At 57.4% G+C, this 21,805-nt stretch overlaps 1 protein-coding gene across 4 annotated transcripts; it reads left to right on the forward strand.

Annotated features, from left to right (window-relative positions):
- The first annotated feature begins 1,617 nt into the window (after positions 1-1,617).
- On the forward strand, positions 1,618-14,354 carry KLHDC8A (kelch domain containing 8A). 4 transcript variants are annotated; one of them, XM_068660350.1, is made up of 7 exons: positions 1,618-1,972; positions 8,712-8,778; positions 8,940-9,356; positions 11,040-11,204; positions 12,314-12,529; positions 12,874-12,975; positions 13,134-14,354. In XM_068660350.1, the coding sequence occupies exons 3-7, from the start codon at positions 8,981-8,983 to the stop codon at positions 13,325-13,327; spliced, it is 1,053 nt and encodes a 350-aa protein (XP_068516451.1). In that variant the 5' UTR covers positions 1,618-1,972; positions 8,712-8,778; positions 8,940-8,980; the 3' UTR covers positions 13,328-14,354. The 4 variants fall into 4 exon arrangements, with proteins under 4 accessions (XP_068516451.1, XP_068516455.1, XP_068516452.1 ...); XM_068660354.1 differs by having other exon boundaries at positions 1,629-1,742; XM_068660351.1 differs by lacking the exon at positions 1,618-1,972 and adding an exon at positions 2,548-2,922.
- Positions 14,355-21,805: the final 7,451 nt, after the last annotated feature.

The raw sequence follows: 21,805 nt of genomic DNA on the forward strand, positions 1-21,805 counted from the left end.
ACGGGGCTTGGACTGCCAGCCCTGGGTCGGGACCTCATTTGCTCAGTAGTACACAGACAGAAAGGCCCTGCTCATCTTTGCTGCTGAGAGCACATGGGGTGGATGAGAAGGTGTTGTGTTGTTTTTTTTTCCCTAACAAAAAACTCTGAGTGGTTTTAAGCAAAACACAAGCTTTGGTTTCCATTTGCCCTTTCCATTTACTCGGTTCAGCCAGCAACCTGGGGCCTCTCCTTTCCTTCCGTACGCCTCCTAACAGCTGTGAAATGTTCTGCAGGCAGGTTTTTGGTGGCTCGAGAAGACCTTTTGTGCTGGCTCTTACCTCTCGCTGTTATTAGGGCAGCTTGGAAACCCGCTGGAGACCTTCACTCAGAGCTGCCTGGCCTGATCTGTGAACAGTCTGGTAAATAATAATAACAAGTTACAAATACTAACTGTCCAATAATGCCAGACTGATAATAGCCCCCCTGTTAAAATCCACTTCAATGAGGTCTTTTAAAATTTCTGAAGAGGTAAATGCCTTTGTAATGAACATCTTCGTGTTAGATGGGCCCCGTGCTTGAGGTTTTTATTTAAATGTAAATTGAATCCTCCCATCGGAAAGCTAACGGGAGATTAAAATAGCTGGTAGGGGATGAGAATTTGCTTTTATGTAGTCGTTTGACTCAACTTCTTGTTGATTTCCTCATTTCTCTTATTTTATGGCTGGAGCTGCTTTAAAATAGTTTCTTATCTGGACCAGCACGAGCTATCAGCGGGAGCAAACCTTGGCTGCCTCGCTGCAGGCTGGCCTTGGGGCAGCACCGAGGGGTTTGCAGGACAGAGCTGAACCTGGAGCCTCTCGTGGCCACCTCTTGGGACTGTCACCCCCGTGACAAGGAGCAAGCCCCTCCAAAATGACCAAATGGGACCCTTCCAGCTCTGCAGGGTGGGCTCGGGCAGTCAGCACCATCTGAAGGCCGAAGATGTCGAGGGCTTGCAGAGCTGACGGAGGGTCCTGAAGGCTCGGGAGCATCTGCTGGGCTGAGCTGCGAATGCCCCTCTGGGAAGGAGCTTTAAGGCTTGCTGGAAGAAGGATATTTATCTTTTGCTCAGAAATGTTTTTTCTGGACTTGAAGTTATTCTGCATCACCTTCGGGAAAAGAATAAAGAGGCAGGTCAGGGAAAGAAAAGCCCTGGATGTCATCAGGCTGGGAAACCTCTGCTTTGGAGAAGGCTGGGGCCCAAAGGTCCCAATGTCCTTATCCCATCTTGCAGCGTTCTCATTTCTGGACACCTCGAGACTTAATTTGGTGAGCAGAAGCTCTGCCATGGCAGGGGCTCAGCAGGGGCTCAGCTCCCCAGCCCCGAGCAGCAGCACCAGGCTCCCCAACACCACATCCCCAGCCCAGCAGCCTGGAGCAGGGGACTTGGGGGCAGCCCCCATGGGGCAGCTCCAGCCTGGGACCTCTGCAGCACTTCCACTGCTCCCTTCTTGCCTCTTTTTTCCCCGTTCCCTCCAGTTTCTGGTAGTTTTGTCATCGCAGCAGCGGAGGGCGGGCAGGGGGGGAGCCGCTGTTACAGAACATCCTGTAACAAGGCTGCGAGCGTGGGGAGCCATAAAAGGCTTAAGTATGGGGCTGGTAATCCAGTGTGTACACACGCACGCACGCACACCCCCAGCTGCAGACACCGAGGAAGATCCCGGCCGCCGCACCAGATGGGGAAAACTCTGGCTCCGCTCGTCCTGCGTCTCCTGGAGGCAGGCGAGTAGGGCCGAGGGATTTCTGCTGCTTTCCTCGCTGCCCTCCCACGCAGCCCCCCCGGCTCCTGCCGGCGTCCTCCTTCCCCTGAGCGAGCGAGGGCTGCGGGGAGGAGAGGGATGGATGCGTGCGGGAGGAGGCGCTGAGGATCGGGGCTTCCCTGCCTTGGAGTTGGAGAGCGTTTTTAGGAGAGCCCCGCGCTGCACCCGGGCTCAGCACCGCGGTCCCCAGCTGTAAGTAGAGCATCTTGGGGGGGGGATTGCTGCTGGGGGGCTCGTGGGGCAGAGCAGATTGCACCGAGCACAAAACCAGGTTTTTCATGTGCAACCAGAAAGGAAGCTTTGATTTTGTGTTTTCTCCCTAAGAAGTGGTTTTAAGGAGGCTGTTGGTTTTTTTATTTTTTTTTTCCCCATTTATTTGTTTTGTTTTCCCACTAGGATATTTTCTGCCTCTTTCCCAGGCCAGGCCCTGGGAGCCGCGACAGCTGGCAGAGCTGGGTGCTCTTGGCATTCCCTCCGGAGGGATGCAGCCTAAATTCAGAGTAACGGGAGATGTACAGACAACCGGAGGGACTGCGGGGCTGGGGAAAGATCTGGGGTATTTGACCCATGGAAAGGAGAAGCTCTTCTTGCAGAGCAGTGACAGCGTTGGGGGGCGAGGGGAGGGGACGCAGGACACAGCGGGGAGCAGGACACCCAGGGCCAGCTGGCAGATTTTATTTTCTCCTGATGAAATGATAACTCCCTGTCTCCAGATAAAATGTAATGCAAACAAATCGTATCTTTTTCCCACTCAGGAAAAAAAAAAAAATAAAAAGGATGCTCTCCATGCCTTTGCTTTGCTAACAAGTGACAGAAAATGAAACATCTCTCCCCGTCCCATGGCGTGCTAAAGCTTCTGCCATCCCTCTGATTTACAGCCGCTGGGTTGTTAGCTGGGGAATATTTCCTTCCACAACCTCTCCACCTTCCTGTTACCGACCTCAGGAAATTGCATTCGGCATGATGAGGCTGAAAATGATCCCGAGGGACTGCTGCTGGGGGAAGGGGTGAAGCCTAGGGGGGGGTCAGGTTGTTGGCAGCTCCAGCGGCACACGCGGCTGTCTGCAAGGAGATGCTGAGAACCAGAGGGGATGAAACGAGCTGCTCTGAGTGCTGCTGCTTTTTCTTTGCTGGCCATAAAGGTACCGTTAATCCCCGTTCAGAATTGCTGTGCTTTTGCTCTCTCCTTGAAACTAAACTAAAGTCTCTTTTTTTTCTTTTTTTTTTTTTTGCTGGCTGGGTAATTGGCAAAGACGGGGACCCGATGGGTTTTTAGGTTGTTATTTTTCTGGGTAGCTGTTACTATGGAAAGGAAACTTGACTCAGTGTGAGGAGAGGTCAGAAATACCAGGCTGCGAATTTCAGGCGTGTTCCGTTTAAAACCTCAGCTGCCAGGGTCTGAGCGAGGAAGGAGCAAAGGCAGCCCCGGAGTCCTTGGTTTGCAGCAGTGTTTTTAGAAGTCTTTTTTTTTTTTTTTTTGCTTAAAAGTTGTAGTCGCTTGAAAACCCAGACTTGGTGATGGCTGACCTTGTGGGCTAGCGCCGTAATAGGGCTGTCAAAGCTTATGAAAGGCTGTGTGCGGGTCTGTGGCACCCAGGGGTGGCACCAGGCTGGGTCACGCAGCACCTAACTGCAGGGGACCTCAGCAAGGAGCAGGTTGCTGCTGGACCACGCAGCAGGGTGAGGGTTTTGGGTGGGAAACTTGGGCTTCTCCCAGGCTGGAGGGACACAAAGGTGCCAGACTCTTCCAAAGGCCCTGTTCGGGGATGTGAATAACCAGTGAGGACGTGGTGAGAGCCGTGCCTGCGTGGGTGCTGAGCCCTCTGGGTGGTTGTAGGAAGGGTTTTTGGGGTGCTGGGCTGCTGTGAACCTGATTGTGATCAGGTGGAGGAGCAAAGGATGGGGACGGAGGGGTTCAGGGCTCCTGTCTGGGTGCTGAAAGTGGGAAATGTGGCCCAGGAGCTTCCCGGGACACCCAACCCCATAAACGTCATGTTTCCTGTCTTTGCTGGAGCAAGGAGGCATTTTGTGCAGCAGAGGCTGTGCAGGGATGGGGCCTCCTCCCGCGGTGCTGATGTTTATCTGCCAATGCAGAGGGCGATTACACCGTGACATTTATGTGCTTCTAGAGGAAAAGCAGCTCCCTTCAATTACGGTGATTAACAGCCAGGTTTACATGCTGCTCCCACGTCTGAAACTTTTCCACGTTGCCTTTGTTCGGGTTGCTCTGCGTCCTGCTGTCTTCCAGGGTGGCTGGAAACAGCATCGAGGAAATCCCCGCTGCATTTCCCCTCCGTTCTCACCCGAGCTGTGCCTTGGGTGCTGTGCCCGAGGAGCAGGAAAGCAGCTGAATATTGCCAAAGCCTGGATGTGGGGATGGGAGAACAGGGACACGGGGGGACCAGGGCTGGCAGCTGCCCCGTCCCCATCCCGGCAGCTGGGGAAACTCCAGGGCATCTCCATCAGCCTCCTCCGTGCCCCCTCCTGCCTGCTCCTGGCCTTACTCCGTGACTGTTCCTTGGGTCAGGAGTGGGTTCCCTGCCCTGAATCATCTCCTTCTCACTGTCTTCATCGCAGCCTGTGCTGTGTCATCTCTCCCTGCTCTTTATTTAATAGAGTGCAGGCAGCCAAGGCAGCGCTGAGCTGAAGCTGCTGACTCCTGCGTGGTGCTGAGGAGCAGGAGCTGTGATTCCTTCCCGGTGCTCGCGTGCTATTTCCAGCTCATTGTTGCCCCTGTTCCTGCCTCTCCTGTGACGCCAGTCCCCCGTGCATTGAGAATAATCCCCGCAGGGGCTGGGGGGCTGGCAGACAGGCTGGTTTCAGCCCAGCTTTGCATCCCCTTCCTTTTCTCACGCTGGCTGGCACGCTGCACGACTGCCCAGGGCTTTTCTGGCATGGCAGCTGGGTGAGTACGAGAGCTTTTTCTCAGCGGGGAGCAATCTCTCCGATAGCTTTCCCTGTCTGCATCTTTGTTTTAACCTGCTCGTGGTGACAGCGAGGAGCACGTGGGTGTTTGGCAGGTGGAGGCGGTGCGGGGAGCGGTGATGCTCTGGGCGCACGGCTCCTGCGGGCTGTGGAGGGGCCCTGGGTTTGACAGGTCGCTGGGTCCAGCTGCAGAAATTGGGGGTCAGTGCTGATGGCAGCGGAGCTGAGACTCGAGCGTGGCCGCAAAAGGATGCCAAGGACGTTTGTGGTGTTCACCTGGATCTCGGGCATCCCTGAAAGGAGGGGAGGAGTGGGAGGGAATGGAGCAGGCACAGCAGAGGGCTGCTCCTGGGGCTGTGCAGGGGCTCCAGGTTCTTTGGAGCAGGTTGGGCTGGCATCACACCCGATCAGTAAATAGCGGGTCCTGTCTGCTTGGGGGCTGTGTAAGGTTGGGGGTCTCTGTCTGTTCCTCCCTGGGTGGAGGGCATGTGCCTGTGAGGCATGGGGAGGGTGTGATGATGTCTGAGGGTGCCTATGAGAATTAAAAATAGAAGGTTTGGGAGTGGCTCCGAGGCCTTTTTGCACTTCCTTCAATTTGGAGAGCTGTAAATAGGCTGCCTTTTCACCCTGCGCTTACGCAGCGAGTTGCAGTGCAACACTCAGGGGAGCGTATCGCCCTGGAGAAAAGCCTGTTGGATGCAGGGTGGGGATTTCAGCTCCAGCTGGGCCTGGTGCTCGCCCTCCCCAGCCGAGGAAATCCAAACCTGGAGCATAAAAGCTGCTGAGTCCTGGGGAGATGATACAGGGGAGAGAGCACGAGCAGCCACAGGCAGCAGCGCCGGGTTCAGCGACAAGATCTACCCTGTCAGGGCAGCTCATCACTTTGGCACTTTCAGCACAGCCTGGTCTCTAAATCACAAATCGTTGGAGGTAATAAATGCCACTAAAGCGGGCCCTGGTGGGGGCTCAGCTCCGTCTGCCATCTCCTCTGATAGGAAAGCAATTACCATTCATTTGGATTCTAATGTAGTCATTTAGGAAAAACACGGTAATGCCTCTGATTTGTTGGGTATAATTAAGTGATAATTCCCTCTGCCCTGGAGGAGAACGTGGCTGCAGCGCGCCGGGCGTTTGGGCAGCACATTTTGGCAAGTCCCAGCTCCCACAGCACGGCACCAGTGATGCTTTCCAGTGAGGTAGCGGGTGATGCTGGGCAGCTGAAGACAAAGGGTGCAGGTGTAGTGCTTCAGACTGACCTCGATTTTCTTTTAAGAGCATAAAATAATAGAGAATCCTTACTGCAAGGCAGCTGGGTTCAGGCAGGGCTTTGCACCGACGCTGCTAAGCGTGGTGGCTCTCCGGGTGCCCCGGTTCCAGCTGTCTGGGACCACAGCTGGGATGAATTTGCAGGTCTTTGCTCTGCCTGTTCTCACAGGGAACCCAATAGAAATGCTCACCCACCCCCAAGTCTGAATCTAACTCCTGGTCTTTGTGTGCTAATATGCTGGAAAAGATTTTTTTAGGCAATGCCTTGCTAAAAAAGGACCAGTTAGAAAATTATGCTCGAGATTTGGATATCTGTAATGACAGCAGAGGAGCTGTCTGGCAGCAGCAGTGAGGTTCTGCTTTTGTCAGGCGTTTGAGTGACGTGTTTCATCCCAGGACTGCACTTTGCAGTTGAAGAAATTGAGGGACAGGGCAGGAGAATGATTTATTGGAGGTCAGAATGCAAATCTGACACGCTCCTGGAAACAGGAGCTGGCTCTGCTTTCCTAATTTGCTGGACCGTGCTGAATTTGTCCACGGCAATGCATGAAAATTCACCTGGAGAGAAAAAAAATATTAATTATTCATGAAAGCCCTGGTCCGGAGCTGCTTAAACTGCCAGGGCAAAAAATCCCCGAGCTGATCCGGTTGCGGGCAGCGATGCACATCAGAGGACAAGGTACTGCAGGGATGGAGGACAACAGCTGCCGGTCTCATCTGCTGCTTGCCCCTTTCTCTTCAGCTGCTGGGAGGATGCAAAGCACGGCGTGACTCGCTGCTGCTCTTGATTGTTGCTTTGTGTTCCTTTGTACCGTGGCCCCCGCGGTGCCGGGGCTGTGCGCATGTGCTTGCGCCGGGTCCTGCTGCTGGGGGCTCGCATCCCAAGAAGTGTTTGTGTGTGATGAACCGAATTCTTTATGCAACACATAACGCTCGGCTGGCTAGTGAAATTTATTTGGGGGAATACGTTCAAATAAACAAGAATCTCTCCATCAGCCCCGCTTAAATTGATCGGGTTTTGTGCCAGCTCGGGCTGGTAAGTGAAGCGATTTTGATGGATCTCCATCCAGTTGTCTGAGACCTGCTGATCCTTTTCCATCGCTGTCCTCTAATTCACACTTTCAGGGGAAAATCAAGGAACTGACATGGTCAGATGCTCCTTGTGGGCTGTGCCCCGAGGCAAAGCAGGCGGCGAGGAGCTTATGGTGATGCCTGAGATACCCAAGGGCCACGTCCATCTCCCTGCTTGGAGGTGGGCGCAGCAGGCGCGGAGCTGTAGGAGGAAGATTTGGTGACCCCAGTGTGCTGCACGCATGGGGATGCGGGGTCTGATCCTTGCAGGGAGCTCTGCCCCGGTGCTGTGGTCCCCCAAAGCACCCAGATCCCCACCCAGCTCACCCGAAATGTGGTGAAAGGCGGCTGTAGGTGGCTGTTGCTATGCTACAGGCTCCGGCTGTCGGAGGGGAGCCGTGGCCAGGGCTGGAGGAGGAAGCTGAGCAGCAAGGCGAGGTGTGGGGCAGCCACAACTTGGTCCCAGGGCAGGCAGGTTATGGGGCTGGAGGCCCACTCGTGTCCTCTCGGGTCTAAATGAAGCAGTAGGAGATGGGTCTGGCTGTCTCTTGTGGGAGAAGGGAGTCTGCCCCCCCAAAAAAAAGAGAACCATAACAATTTGTTGCTTTGTTTGTGCTTAAGTATCTTAGCTGGGAGAGTCCAAGTTGCTTTGTAGCTCATCCACCGTGCTGTGTCAGAATAAATACAAAATGCCCCCCAGCAGATCTGCTGGCTGTCAGCCAGGAGGCAGAGAAGAGGGTTTGGGAACAAACATCAGCTCCAGGGGCTTCCAGACCCCGGGCTGCAGAAATGGGGGCAGCCAGCCCTGCTCCACCACCGGGCAGCTCCTGTCAGCAGGGACGGGCTCCATGGGGCTGCAGCATCCTCAGGGAAAATCTCAGGGGTCTGCAAAGGGGACCGAGAGGGAACGGCACCGTCCTAGAGTGCAGCAATGTGGGGAGGGGTCAGGGCTGTGCTGTGCTGGGGCAGGATGCTTGGACAGTGTCTAAATGCCCTGCCAGGAGCGTGCCTGCGGTGTCAGCAAGCTCCTACCCTGCTCTCCTGTCCCCAGATGTGTGTGCCAGGAGAGATTAAAACAGGGTGACCACAACCCCTCTGGTGTCTGAAGGGCAGTTTCTGGCCCACGCTGGTTGCACAACCAAGGTGGAGATGCTCGGTGCAGGATGCACCTTCTGCCACGCCGCGCGAGCAGCTGCTTTTGTTCCCTCCCGTTTGCTCTCTCTCTGCTTTCCTGCACTAATTAATCTCATCTGCATCGCTTAACGGCCGTTCCAAGGGAGAAGAGGGAGAAAATAAAAAGGTGTGCATCAGGGCTGGTGCCTCTGCCCTAGTGCTGCTGGCAGGACCCCGGTCAGGGCTGGGGGGGGCCAGCGCTGGTGGTCGCTGTTCACAGCCGGGGTGGGGGCAGGAGCAGGGTGTCCCAGCGTGTGTGGGCAGACGCAGCCAAGGGTCAGGAGGAGAAATCAGGTCAGAGAAAAGGAGGACGCAAGGAAAAGTTCCCGAGCAGGCAGGAAGGCAGCCGAGGAAGTGAGCAGACAGCTTGCAGCCTCCTCAGCTTGAGCGTCGCTTGGGGGCGGGGATGCTCAGGGAGCAGGATCACAAACTGACTCCGACCTCCCCTGCCTTTTTTTTTTTTTTTCTCCCCCTTTTTGTTTTGTTTTATTTTTAGGCTCGTTCTCTGCGTGAGCTGCTGAGGCAGACCGGGAGCTGCAGGATCGATGGAGACGCACTGAAAGGTACCGCGGGGTGCCGCGCCGTGCCGGGGGGACGGAGGGGCTATGGTGCAGATGCGGTGGTTTTGGGGAGCTTTGCTCTGCTCCTGGCTGCCTGCAGCTCTGTCAGGGGAAGGATGGTGACCACGCTTCATGCCTCTGCACCTCTCCGCTCTGTTTTGCAGCCTAGGCACCTCCCCGCGGGCAGGGAACCCATGCTGGTGCCATGGAGGTCGCCAACAGCAGAGATTTCCAGTGGAAAACCCTGGCCCCGCTGCCCAGCCGCAGGGTCTACTCCACCCTGGTGGAGGCTGGCGGGCAAGTGTTTGCCATCGGGGGCTGCGATGACAACGGGGTCCCCATGGACTGCTTCGAGGTCTACTCCCCCGAGGCCGACCAGTGGACGGCGCTGCCCCCCATGCCCACAGCCAGGGCCGGGGTGGCGGTGGCCACCTTGGGCAAGAGGATCATGGTGATAGGGGGGGTCGGCGTGAACCAGACGCCGCTGAAGATAGTGGAGATGTACAACGTGGACGAGGGCAAGTGGAAGAAGAGGAACTCACTGAGGGAAGCGGCCATGGGCATCTCGGTGACGGCAAAAGGCAAGGGGGGGCTGGTTCTGGATGCATCCTTCCAGGTTTGGGGGGTGGCTGCTGGGGGGGGGGCAGCATCCCTCCTTGCACCAGGCCCAGAAGCTCTCTGGGCAATGCCACAAGGTTGTGTTTTTCCCCCAAAACCTTTTCTATGCTGGTAGAGGTTGAGACCCATGTGTTCCATCCCACCTGCTGAAGGCAGCAGGCTGTTCTTGGTGCCTAATGCAGTGCTCAGCTCTGCCCCGGAGCCACAAGTGCAGGTACCTGGCTGGATTTCATGCAGGTAGCTGGCTGGATTTCATGCAGGTAGCTGGCTGGATTTCGGGCAGGTCCAAGCTCCAGGGTCTGGAGCTGAACTCCTCCAGGGCTTTGCAGCCAGTTCAGGTCTACTTCTGCCTGAGTCCCAGACTGGGGGGGAGCTGAGCGGGTGCACAGAGCTGGGAGAGCCCCAGGCTGAGCCGTGGAGCTGGAGATGTGCAGGTGTCTGAGCTGTAGACCAGCTTTAACCTGAGGACACGTCTCTGGTCCAAACCCAGAACCAGGCAGAGGGGTCAGCTTCGTAGCGGTGGGCTCAGATCAGTGCACGAGAAAGGGAAGCACCTGGGCTCCTGAGGGCTTCTGCCAGCTCCCCTCCGTGAGCTTAACCACAGCCTTAAACACACGCTGCTAAATGCCTGCAGGGCTCTGCCTTTATCAGCCCATCTCATTTTTTTTTTTAATTTATAAGCAGAGATGTGGAGCATTGATTTCCTTTAGCGCCTTGTGCCGTGCTTTGAGGCCAGGCAGCTTCCCGGCGCTCCTGGGTCACCAGCCCGATCTCTGGGCAGCCTCTTTGCAAGCTGCTCCGTTTGTTTGCTTAAGCGGCTTTGAAAGCTGCTGTCAAGGATTATTTAAAAATAATATTTACCATCTTGGAGGTGATTTTCTCTCTGAGCTTGCCTATTGACCGATGTGGAGGGGCCAATCCAGTGTGCGGGGCCGGGAGCAGAAATAGCTCCCCAAATCCTCCAGCCGTGCACTGGGTCTCTGCTTTTCCAGCTGCGTTGTTGTAGGGCCACTGTCGCTATCTCCTGAGCTTTGTAGGGTGCCGTGCTTGCTGAAGGAGATAACGTGGATGCCGTGGCCAGTAGGGTTTTGTTCTGGGGAGCCAACTTTGCTGCTGACGTGACCAACTCAGAGAGGAACAGGCAGCTTGAGTGTGGTATTTGGGCTCCAGCCCTTCCAGTTTGGGTCACATCCTGACCCAGAGCTTGTGGGGTGAAGGCAGCAGCAGAGAGGTGCTGGGTTTGCTGCGGTGCTGTAACCTCCCCTTGTTGGGTGTGCAGGGCAAAGGAAGAAAGGGAGAAATGATGTTACCAAAGGGAAGGGGACGCAGGCTTACACCTGCCTGCTCCTGCCCAAAGGCTCGGGAGCAAAGGGCCCTGCGGCTTCCACCCTCCCTGCACCCCGAGCACTGTCACAGCACCCAGGGGTGCCAACACCATCCTCGGCTCCATGTCCCTGTCCCCTCCAAGGGGCTGTGCCAGGAGCAGGGCTCTGGGTGCTGCGGGAGGGGATGAGGAGTCCCGTGAGCAAGTCCCAGTGGGGTTGGGGGCACGGTGTGACGATGTGTACACTTGCACGGGGCTGTTTCAAACCAATATAATAATTCTGTGCTTTTTTTTTTTCTTTTTGCTTCTTGGCCCTGTCCAGACTACAGAGTCTATGCGGCCGGAGGGATGGGGTGCGACCTGCGGCCGCACAACTACCTGCAGCACTACGACATGCTCAAGGACATCTGGGTGTCACTGGCGGCCATGCCCACACCCAGGTACGCGGCCACCTCCTTCCTGCGAGGCACCAAGATCTACGTGCTGGGTAAGATCTACGTGGGGCTGGCGTGGGCTCGGGATTTGTGTTCACACCTCCGCAGCAAGCACTAGAGAGAGCCCACGTGCCTTGAATTCCCCAGGAGCTCAGAGATCCTGCAGCAGCTCCGTGCCAGGGCGATGCCCCCCGTTGTTTCCCTGCTCGGTTTGCAGTCCTGGGACTGAGCTACTGAGTGAAACCACTTCTGTCCGTGCTACATCACCCAAGAACTGCTCGCCTTCCAGAGCCAGCCTTTGACAGGGAAGGTCCCGCTGTCTCTGGGGAGTGCAGGACCGAGCCCGTTACAGGGAGCAGTTTTCCTCAGCCTTACAGAAAGGGGAACCACGGCAGGGAAGCGTTGCCGTTAGCTCACAGCCAAACGCACAGAGCTGGGATCAACCCAGCAGCCCCAACGGCTCAAACCACCAGGCAGCACCGGCTGTCTTTAGGGTGCTACCAGAAAAAGGCTCTTTTGATCTATTTTGCTGTTTGTTTGCTGCTAGCAAACAGTCTGGGGGCCCAGCAGCGAGCACAGGCTCTGCTTTCAGAGGCACGGGGAGCATCCGAGCGGAGAACAGCTGCTCTCCTTTGCCTCTGATCGCTGGGAGAATAAAGCAGGTCCTTGGCGGCCGCGGTGGCAGCTGCCTCGGCTCTCCTGCTCCATCGGGAGCGGGGCCGGTGCTGAACTCATCTGAATTGCAAAGGCTCCCCCAGCGCCCAGCCCTTCTCTGCTGTGCGTTTGTCTTGATTAAACGGGCGCATACCAAACACCTGCCTGCGCTCCCTGCCCGCGGCTGCCGGCACCGAGGGAAGCGGCGGGTGTGACGCACGGGGAAATGAAGTGCTTTAATTTCATCAAGCTGCAGCGCAAAGAGAGGGAATGCGAGGGGGACAAGGTGCCAGGCTCAGCAGCCCTCATTCCAGGTGATTTAGGATGTGAGGGTGGCATCAGCTGGCAGCTCACTTGCTCTCAGCCTGCCCCAGGAGCATCCCCGGGGTCCTGCTGGTGCCGTTGGCCAAGCCAACCATCCCCTCCTTCCTTCCCATTCCCATTCCTTTCATCCCTTTCTCCCCATTCCCATTCCTTTCATCCCTTTTCTTCCCATCCCCTCACCCAGGCGGGAGGCAGTCCAAGTACGCCATCAACGCCTTCGAGGTGTTCGACACCGAGACCCGATCGTGGACCAAGTTTCCCAACATCCCCAACAAAAGAGCCTTCTCCAGCTTCGTGCCCACGGAGGACAAACTCTTCAGCCTCGGGGGCCTGCGGCAGGGCCGGCTCTACCGGCAGCCCAAATTCATGAGGACCGTGGACGTGTTTGACATCGAGCAAGGTGGGGCTGTCCCGGGTGGGAGGCAGGCGGTGGGGGTTTGGGGTTGGGAGGAGAGCAGAACCTCTCATCTGCTGAGTGTTTTGGGCGTTGAACCCCGTCTGCAGTCTGGGATAACGAGAGAAGGAAGAAAGGGAAAAAAAAAAACCACGGGCCAGAGGGGTTCAGCAGCTGCTGGGTTTGGCAGCTCCCTCCCTGGTGCAAGGTGGTGAGGAAGCTGAGCACCGTGTCACGGGGTTTTGGTACCCCGAGGTGCAACTGCACGTCCACAGGGAGGTGGGAGGCTCGGGAATCGGGGGGGTTCCCAAGGATCAGTGGCTCTGCCATGCCCGTCTGTCCCGTCCCAGGCGGCTGGATGAAGATGGAGCGCTCCTTCTACCTGAAGAAAAGGCGAGCAGACTTCGTGGCCGGCTACCTGAAAGGCAGAGTCGTCGTGGCTGGGGGGCTAGGTGAGGTGCTGGGGGCAGCGGTGACACTTGGGGGTCGGGGGGTGTCGTTACCGAGCGGGGAGCAGGGGGAAAGGACCCCATAAGGGGATGGGCTTCGGGGTACAGATGCAGATTTCGGGATGCCGGCTGGTGCTTCCTCCCTCTCTTTGTGTCCCCAGGGAACCAGCCGACCGTCCTGGAGTCGGCGGAGGCTTTCCACCCCGAGAAGAACAAGTGGGAGAGCCTGCCCCCGATGCCCACCCCGCGCTGCGCCTGCTCCAGCATCGTGGTCAGGAACTGCCTGCTGGCGGTCGGCGGGGTGAGCCAGGGGCTGAGCAACGCGGTGGAAGCCCTCTGCATCTCCGATTCCTAACAGAGCCCTGCCCCGATTTGGGGACCCTGCTCCCTGCTGGTGCTGGGCCGGCTCCTGGTGGTGCTGAGCTGCGTGAGCATCGCCTGAGCCGCCCCAGGAGCCTGCTGGAGGCTGACACCAGCCTTGCTCTGAAGCTGCTGTTCCCATCCCTCCTGGGTGCTGCTGTTTGGGCCCCGCAGAGGGAAGGAGATTTTGGCCAGGGTCCCCCTTGGTCATCTGCAGAGCCCCGTGGGGAAATCCAGGTGAAGGGACCGCTCGCAGCGCTGGTGTGTGCCGTGTCCTGCCAGCAGGAAGGGCTCTGGGCAAGCATCTCCCTGCTGCCACCCTGACCCACCACGAAGGCGACGTGTTTGGGGGTCAGGAGAACCCAGCCCGGTCCGCGGCGGTTCAGGGAGAGGGGACGCGATGCCCTCGGAGCACCCTGGGGTCCGTGCGTGCTTCCCTGCACAGATCCCCGTGGTTTGCAGCGAGGGAAACCCTGGACCCGCAGCCAGGCTGAGGGGATCGTTCTTTTGCCTTCGTAGCAAGGCTTTCCCTGCGCACCCGTAGCATTTCACTGTCACTTTGCCAGGAGCCGGAGCACGGGGCTGCCAGTGCTCCTGGGAGGGCGAAATGCCCAAAGGACTGCTTTGGCAAGAGGCTGGCCCTTACCTTTGGCACAGGAATGGCACTAACACGCCTTCGCAGGGGTTCACGGAGAGGTGGCCTCAACCTGCTCAGTTCCAGCCTGGATTTTGGCTCCTCCAGTGATTTGGGATCTGCTGTTCGCTCCCGAGAGAAAGGAGCAGAACCGAGCCCTGCTGCTGGAGCTGGAGCCCTCTCCTGCCCCCGGGGCCAGGCAGTGGCTTTGGTGACAGCCTTGTTCCAGGGGTGAGGACAAAAAAACCCAGGTCCCACGGCCAGCAGCCCCCAGGCACCGCTCCCTCTTTGGGTTCGTCCTTCCCGGGCAGTTGGAGGGAGGGCTCGAGCCGCCGGGATACACCTCCAGCTTGTAGCAGCTGCCTCATTAAAAGCTGTCTCCAGAAGAGCTCTCGGACGAGCCCGGTCTGTGCTAAGGGCTGGGCCAGGACCCTCTGCCGTGATTAGGTGATGAGGGGGGGTTCAGGGCTAAAAAGGGGGAGATGGGGCCAGCTGTGGCTGAGGTCAACACGTCCCTGCTTGGGCATCCCTTGGCATTTCCAGGGACACGTCTCTTCTTGGGCATCCCTTGATATTTCCAGGGATGCATCCCTGCTTGGGCATCCCTTTATATTTCCAGCATGCCCCATCCCTCTCTGGGGACAGTTCCTGACCTGAGAGCACCGTGGGGGTCCTGGGGGCGACCCTGCCTGGCACAGGCTCTGCAGGCAGCACAGAGCACGGGGGACACCGTGCGGCTGCCGCTGCCGTGGCACCGGGGCTGCCTCCCAGCCCTGAGCCCCCTGGGGACAAGGGCAGGGGTCAGGGCTGTCTGTGCCCCCGGTGTCCCCTGGCTGCTGTCCCCCTGGGCCCTGCCGTGGGTGCTGGGGCTGTGCTGGGAAGCAGCAAGGCGAAGGCTGCGTTTGAAGCGCGGCGCTGTCAGCTCCAAGCCCTCTCCCTCTCTGATCTCCAAGCGCCGTGGCACAGAGATAAAAGGGGAACAGCACCGACTGCGGAGCGAACAACCTGCTCGCTAATTATTTACATCCCACCTGCTTGTCTCTGCCGAAGTACAACCAGCCTGTCCCCTGTCATGTTCCCATCCATGGTGCTGCCACCCCGTTCCCATCGGGGAGGCTGCAAACACAAACCCCAGCGAGGGAGCTGAGCCCCGACGTGTGGCTCTGTCCAGGCTGGGAAGGAGCCCAGAGCACCCCAGTGAGTGCATCCCCAGGGTGCTGCCTCCTGACCCCATGAAACACTCCTAAAAATGTGAAAATTGGAGGAGAGGGGGCTTGGAGGAAGGGAGGGAGCCTTCGCCCCACTCCCCTGCTCCCGCACCAGCCCCGGTTATCGCTGGCTGGGGCTTGGGTCCGGTGTCTTTGTGAGGCTGGAGCGAGGGGAGGAGGAATCCCCCGCCTTTGTCTGGCTGCAGCACAGCTGGGGGCTGATCCTTCGCTTTCTCCCCCCCCTCCCAGAAAGGCTGCGGAGCGAGGCAGACAAAGCAGCGTTGTGGGAATAAACCCGCTGCAGGACTTAATGAAGAGGTGTCAGGGGCTGGGGACGAGGCGGGGGGGAGCTGGTCGGTTGTCAGAGCTGGAGATGTGCCGAGCATTCAGAGAGGGAGGGAAGGAGCTCTCCGAGCTGGCAGCAGAGCAAGGAGCTGGTGCAGGGCAGCCTCCTTTGTTGTGAACCCCAAGCTCTGGTTCCCAAACCGACCCCAAGCACATCCCCAGAGCTGCACCCTCTCCGGCCACCATCAGGTCGCCCTACAGGGCTCTGCTCCCACATGGGTGCACTTTTCCCCACGGGCTGTGGCCGGGCAGGGAGCTGCTGAGGTTTCAGACACTTCCCACACGTCTCCGCTGTGCCGAGCTCCAGCTAACGCCCACCCGGGGACCTCTGCAGCTGGTGGCTTGATTTTTTTTTTTCCCCTTGTGCTAGCACCGCTCGCTGCCTACCAGCACTGTGTGAGCTCGGAGAGGCACCAGCAGCAGGAAGGTGAGATGAGAGGGATCCGTGATCAGTGGCAAGAGTTAGGGTGAGAGCTCGGGGTGACCTGTCCCCGTGCTGGGCTCTGCCTGTGGGGCAGCATCACCTCGGAGCGGCCCCGCTGGGTCAGTTTTTGGTGCCCGAGGTCCAGCCTCGTCCCACAGCACAGCCACGGGGTCACTCATCTCCATCTCTGCAAGCGACCTGATTGCAGAGATGGATATGAGTGTCCTGCCCATCTGCAGTGCTCACATTGCACCCTAAAAGTGGCTCTGTCCACCCCACTCCTGCCCCCAGCCCCTCCTGGGCTCCCCTGCTGCTGCTGGCCTTCCCTGGGGCTCATCCTCAGGGCTGTGGGGACGGGGGGACCCGGCTTTGCGCAAGGCAGGCTCTGAGGCTGCTGAGCACCGGGTTATTTAAAGCCACCGTGGGACTCCAGCAACAGCCACCTTCGTGCCAGCCTCCTCCGAGAACAAGCATCCCTTCCCTGGCTCCTCTTGGCTGTGGGAAATCCCAGGCCCCTTTCCCGTGGGTTGAGATTCCCTCCGGGAGCAGGGGAAATCCTCCAAGCCTTCCCAGTAGCGCTGCAGCTCGACGGCAGCGTTCGCTGCTTCCAGCCTGCTGGCAGACACGAGTGGGAGGATGACGGCTCTCCCCCGGTGGTTCTCACACCGGCACCGTGAGTCCTGCAGCTCCTACTGCTGCGGGAGAGGGGAGGCTGCAGGAGATCCCCTGCTTTTGGTTGACAGCAGAGCCGTGCCTGCCCTCCAGGTGATGGAGAGGTGACCGTGCGCCGAGGCTGGGGAGCGGGGAGGTGAATCAGCGGCACCCGACGTTTGTGGGGTTGGTTTGACCGGGAGCCAGCATTATGCATGTTTGGGCTGAGCAGTGCTGGGTGGTTTCCCTTCCTCCTCTCAATGCTGTCTGAACGGCAGATGGCATCCATGGGCTGAGCCCCGGTGCTGCCAGCACCTCCCAGCCAGCAGCGGGGACCCTGCGCTGCTGGGGTGGCTCCTGGGGCCCCCCGGGGCTGTGCAGGGACCCCTGCTAATGGCATCCAGCACATCTGAAGGATCTGGCAAGCGACACGATGTGAAAAGGCTGATAAATGTCTCCTGCAGTGCTTCAGCTCCCATGAACGGGCACTGCCTCTGAGCCCAAGCACCTTGCCATAGCTGGGACAAGGCTGGATTCTGCTCCCCGGCCCTCCAAGCAGGCAGTCTGTGATGCTGCTGCTCTGTGCCAATGCCTCCGTGGCTGAATCCTGCTCTTGCTCCCACTGCTGCAGCTCCCTGAGCTCCACTGAACCTCTCCAGCTTGGATGGCTGCAGAGTTTCTCTCCCCAGACGCCTGTTGCATCTTCTCAGCGGGTGATGGCACTCCCACCTCCGACCCCGATACCCGATGGATCCCATTGTGCCTGGAGGGCCAAGGCAAAGCCTCAGCTGGGGGGTCAAGCCCAGTGATCAGTCTGGGGGCCTTAAATTGCAATGACCAGCTGCCCCGGGGTGAGTTTTGGTGGCTGCTGGGGGTGAGACGAGCCCCTCTGTCCTCCCGGGCAGCTCAGCAGTGGTGTCCCACAGGGTGCAGGGCACTGCGGGTTGGGTTTATCCCGCATGACACCAGCGCTGCACATACCTGCTGATCACCTCCGGCAGGTGCTGCAGGTGTGACCAGCACAGATCTCGGGGAAGCAGCTGCCTGAGCTCACCCACTGCACCCGCTCGGTGAGCAGCAGATACGCAGCAGGTCAGAGCGCACCAGCCCCGGGTGCTCGTTCCTCCGTGCTTCATTCCAGGGGAGCATCCACGGCCGCTCCTGCTCACAGAGCAGAGGGTTTGTGGCCTCAGCTGGCTGGTGCCACCCTGGTTTGTCAGGCAGGGCTTCCCAAGGCCAGCTGAAAGCAAACTGCAGTCAGTGCTCCTTGTTCAGGGGCAGGGAATTCAATGAAATGTCCGCCTCGTCTCATATCGTGAGGGTTGCTGATGTCTGTCTGACACCGAGAACCAATTTAGATGCCAGTTCAGGAGCAGGCACGCTTAGACGTCAGCACAGAAGCCCTGCTGATGATAAAGCCGTTGGCTGAGATTGGCCTTTAAATTGGTGCAACTGTTGTGGATGGCGGTGCAGAAGGAATCGTTTAGAAATAGTGCAAACAAACACAAAATAACTGGGTTACGACCCAGCTTCCTTTCCAGAATTTGTAGTAAATTTGACCTGTTTTGGAGAAATGTTGACAGCAGTCTTGAGAATGGATTGGGAATTGTCTGCAGTACCTTTTTTTTTTTTAATATCTGTATTACCACTTACAGTGACTTGCATTGAAATGGGCTCACGCATCCGTACGCTGAGTGCTTTTAACCACGCATTGTAGCACCGTTTATTACTGCTCAGTAGCAGGACTGTCAAACGGCTCCTCCTGCTTCTGGGGAGCTGCAAAAAGCTCTGCTTCAGCCCTTCTGACCTGCCCAGCCACCAGGCAGCACAGCACCGTGCCTACCGGGCAGCACAGCACCATGCCCAGCAGTCGCAGCGGGCACGGTTCTGTGCGCACCCTTATCTGCAACCCAGCCGAGCCCTTGTAATTTTCCAGCTCCTAACGGGGCTCAGCAAATCATGTAGCCGGCTGCTGTCGTGTCCTCGTCTGAACTCTGGATACTCGAAGTCGTGCTCGCTGGAAGCCAGGCTTTTCAGCACCGGCGCTGAGGGCTGTTCCAGCACGGCAGCGTTGCGGTCCAGTCGCTGATTGCTGCCCGACTCTCCTGCCAACGAGCATCGCTGCTCATTGTCCCCAAGCAGCCTTTGTCTGCATAAACAGGAAATTTCTTTAAAGCAACCTCTAATATATCTGGTCGCAGAGCAGAAATAGCTCCTGTTCCTTGTCACTGTCCCATAACAGCCCCACACTGTTCAGCTGGCCCCGGTGGTCAGCGGGAGCTGCTCCTTGGGGTGAACGCTCCCCTTGCTCCCCTTCCCAAAAGGGGACCCAGTATGCGGGTTTTTGTGAATGCTGCCATACAGCTACAGCTGTGAATTTCTCTTCATTTGGGAAGGAACAGAGCTCCTCCAAGCTGCTGGAGCTGCAGCAGCACTGGGAGGCACCGGGGCCATCTGTCATTGTCACCGTGGTACCCTGCGCTGCCCCGGCCCCGTCGCCTTCCCAGCCCTGCTGAGACAAAGCCTCTCCGTCGGCATCCGCCCGCACTGGAGAGGATATTGAGTCACTGCCGTGAAATACAAATGCTTCCTGCACTGAAAATTCAGGCTCCAGCTTTTAGGGGGAGTTTGCTTTTTTTTTTGTTTTTGTAAGTGCCCCGGGGTTTCTGCAGCCCCATGAGCTGCCCAGGCTCGGGCAATCCCTGCCGCAGCCTTTCAGGGCTGTTCTTGGGCGCACAGCACAGCCTGGCCCCATACAATCTGTGCAGTATTATAGAAGAACCTGTGAGAAAAATAATCATTTTGCGATTATATTTTCTCTCCTTGCTGTGGGGAGCTTGCACGTGCTGGTGTGTGCACCAAACTCCCAGTAACTGTGTTAGAACGATCTAGTTGTATATATGCAGGAAGAAAGCAAAACCTGGGGAATTGCTCCAAAATGGCAAACCCAGGAGAAAATTGTGTTCGGGCTGCTGCTCAGCCCTTGTCCCTGCTTGTCTGGGGTTTGCAGAAGTGGAGGTTCAGCAGCAGGGCTAGGAGGTACTGCGGTGGTTGAACTACAGGGGCTGCATTGATCCGGGCTTGCCATTTTGGTTTTTATTCACAAACTTTCTAATTAGAGTTTAATTCAGACCACTGTACATCTCTCACCTTTACCAATTTCTAGGGCAAATACCACATAACAACAAAAACCATGTCACCACCTAAAAATGTGATGAAAGCACAAAGATAAGTTTGTATTTTGAAGTGGCTGGTTCCTGGCCTCTGTAATTCCCATGCTGAAACCAGCGGGTCACTGACTTTGGGCCACTCGTTCTGCACAGGAGACTGGGCAAGGAGGCATTGTGGCCATCCATGGCCTGCTTTGATAGGGAGCGAGCAGGAAACCAAATCCAGGCACCTCTGCAACCCTGGAGTGACTGCACCAGCTCGCTGCCCCAAACCAGCTCGCCCCTGCCTTGCTCTTTGTCTCTTCTCCGTGTTCCTCACCAGCCAAACCGCTACACGCAGAGCTGCCCGGTGATGTGGTTTTCTCTGCCCTGCCCAGCTGGATGAGACCCCAGCTGTGCTTTCTGCTGTCATGCCTCATCTTTGACTGCAGCACATGTGCTTATCTCGGGGGCTGCCCGCAGCAGCCTGCCCGTGCTGGAGGTGATAAGGAGAGGTGGCAGGACCCAGCCGCCCGAGCAGCGAGAGCCTTATCGGGCTGATGGAGCTGGGCAAAACGATCCTAAAAAGCAGCCAGCTGGAGCACAAACCCTTCCCACCGAGGGGTTATCGAGAGGGATCACCAGGAAAAATGAGCTGAGCTTGACACCGAGCGGAGGGCTGAAGGGTGTCTGCAGGCTGCCTTAATCCCAGGCAGCTGCAGAAATGTGGGTTGCAGAGGTGGCCTGTGCTGTAATCATTGCGTTTGATAGGCCATAAATTACTTTCCCAAAGGCTCCCATTGCTGCTTAATGTGTTTCCCTTCTTCTGCTGATGGATGGGGCACCCAGTGGGGAAGATCAGAGCAAAAACCCGCTTCCTTGGTGTTTTCGGGGGAGGAATGGGTTTCACACCTGCCTGAGCACTACCCAGCAGAGGGTGAGGAATGCTGCCAGCCTGGAAGACCGCTAAGCAGAGGTGATCATCTGCCTCTTTGTCCTCTTTGGCATTTTAATGCCTGGCAGGACCCTTCCTTTCCCTTTTGGTGGGCTTGCTGCCACAAGCTTGTCTTTTGGGGCATGTTTGTCCCCTTAGCAGCTCAGAGGGGTGAGCAGAGCCTGCGCGCACCAAGCCCAATGGCACAGCCACAGGTTTGGACCACGACAGGGATGCTTTTAGTATAGAGATAACGCTGCAGCATTTATATAAAATTAAGAAATAATAACAATAAAAGAATAGGAGGCTGGAGGTGAACAAAGCTTCCGTCCTTACAAAGCGTCGGGCTGATCAGGCTAGCTCTGGGGAGGTTTCCCTGACGCAGAGCCAAATCCCCTGTTGACTTTCACATTGGTGTTAGCAGACGCTCGGTTACAAAGCAGAAACCACCTTTAGGATGGCTGCGGCTGGGGGCAGGGGGTTTTCTGTGGGTTTCCCCGCTGCTGAGGAAGCAGCACCACCACTGCCACTCACTGCTGCAGCGCAGGATCCTTATCAGTGGATTCCAGCGGACTTAGATCTGTGTCCCTTGACATTTCCATTAAAAAAGGCTTCCTGAGGTAGTCTGGAACAAAAGCATACCTAAGCTTATGTGTCAGCGACTGCACGGGAAAATCACAGAGAAGAATTCCTCCGGTAGAAACAGAAAGAGAAGCAAGCCCGACAGACACTTCATTTCCTTTCATCCCAGGGAAAGCCTCTGGAAGGCATCCTTATAAATCAAGAAGAGCAATAAGCAGTGCTCACAGCTAAATGCGTGCTCGGGTGCTTCTTGGGCCGGTGGGCTCAACCCCGAGCGATCCCGCAGCCGCTGGGGGATGGCTCCGTAGGCAGCGTTGGGGGCTGGCCGTGTCCGGGAGCCACGGCAGCTTTCATCCCAGCCCCAGGAACTCGCCTGCCTTGCTGCAACAAGGCCTGCTCCTTCCCCTGCCACCCTGCTGCAATCTGCGGGCTGTGCCTGACCAGGATCCTATCTGTTTACTTTGACATTGAAATTGCTGCAGTTTGGTTAATCTCTTCTCCGCCTTGTTTATCTCCCCTATGGGCCCTGCTCACTACCTTCAGATT

The sequence above is a fragment of the Anas acuta genome, chromosome 24 (assembly GCF_963932015.1).
Source record: "Anas acuta chromosome 24, bAnaAcu1.1, whole genome shotgun sequence".
NCBI classification, from domain to species: Eukaryota; Metazoa; Chordata; class Aves; order Anseriformes; family Anatidae; genus Anas; species Anas acuta.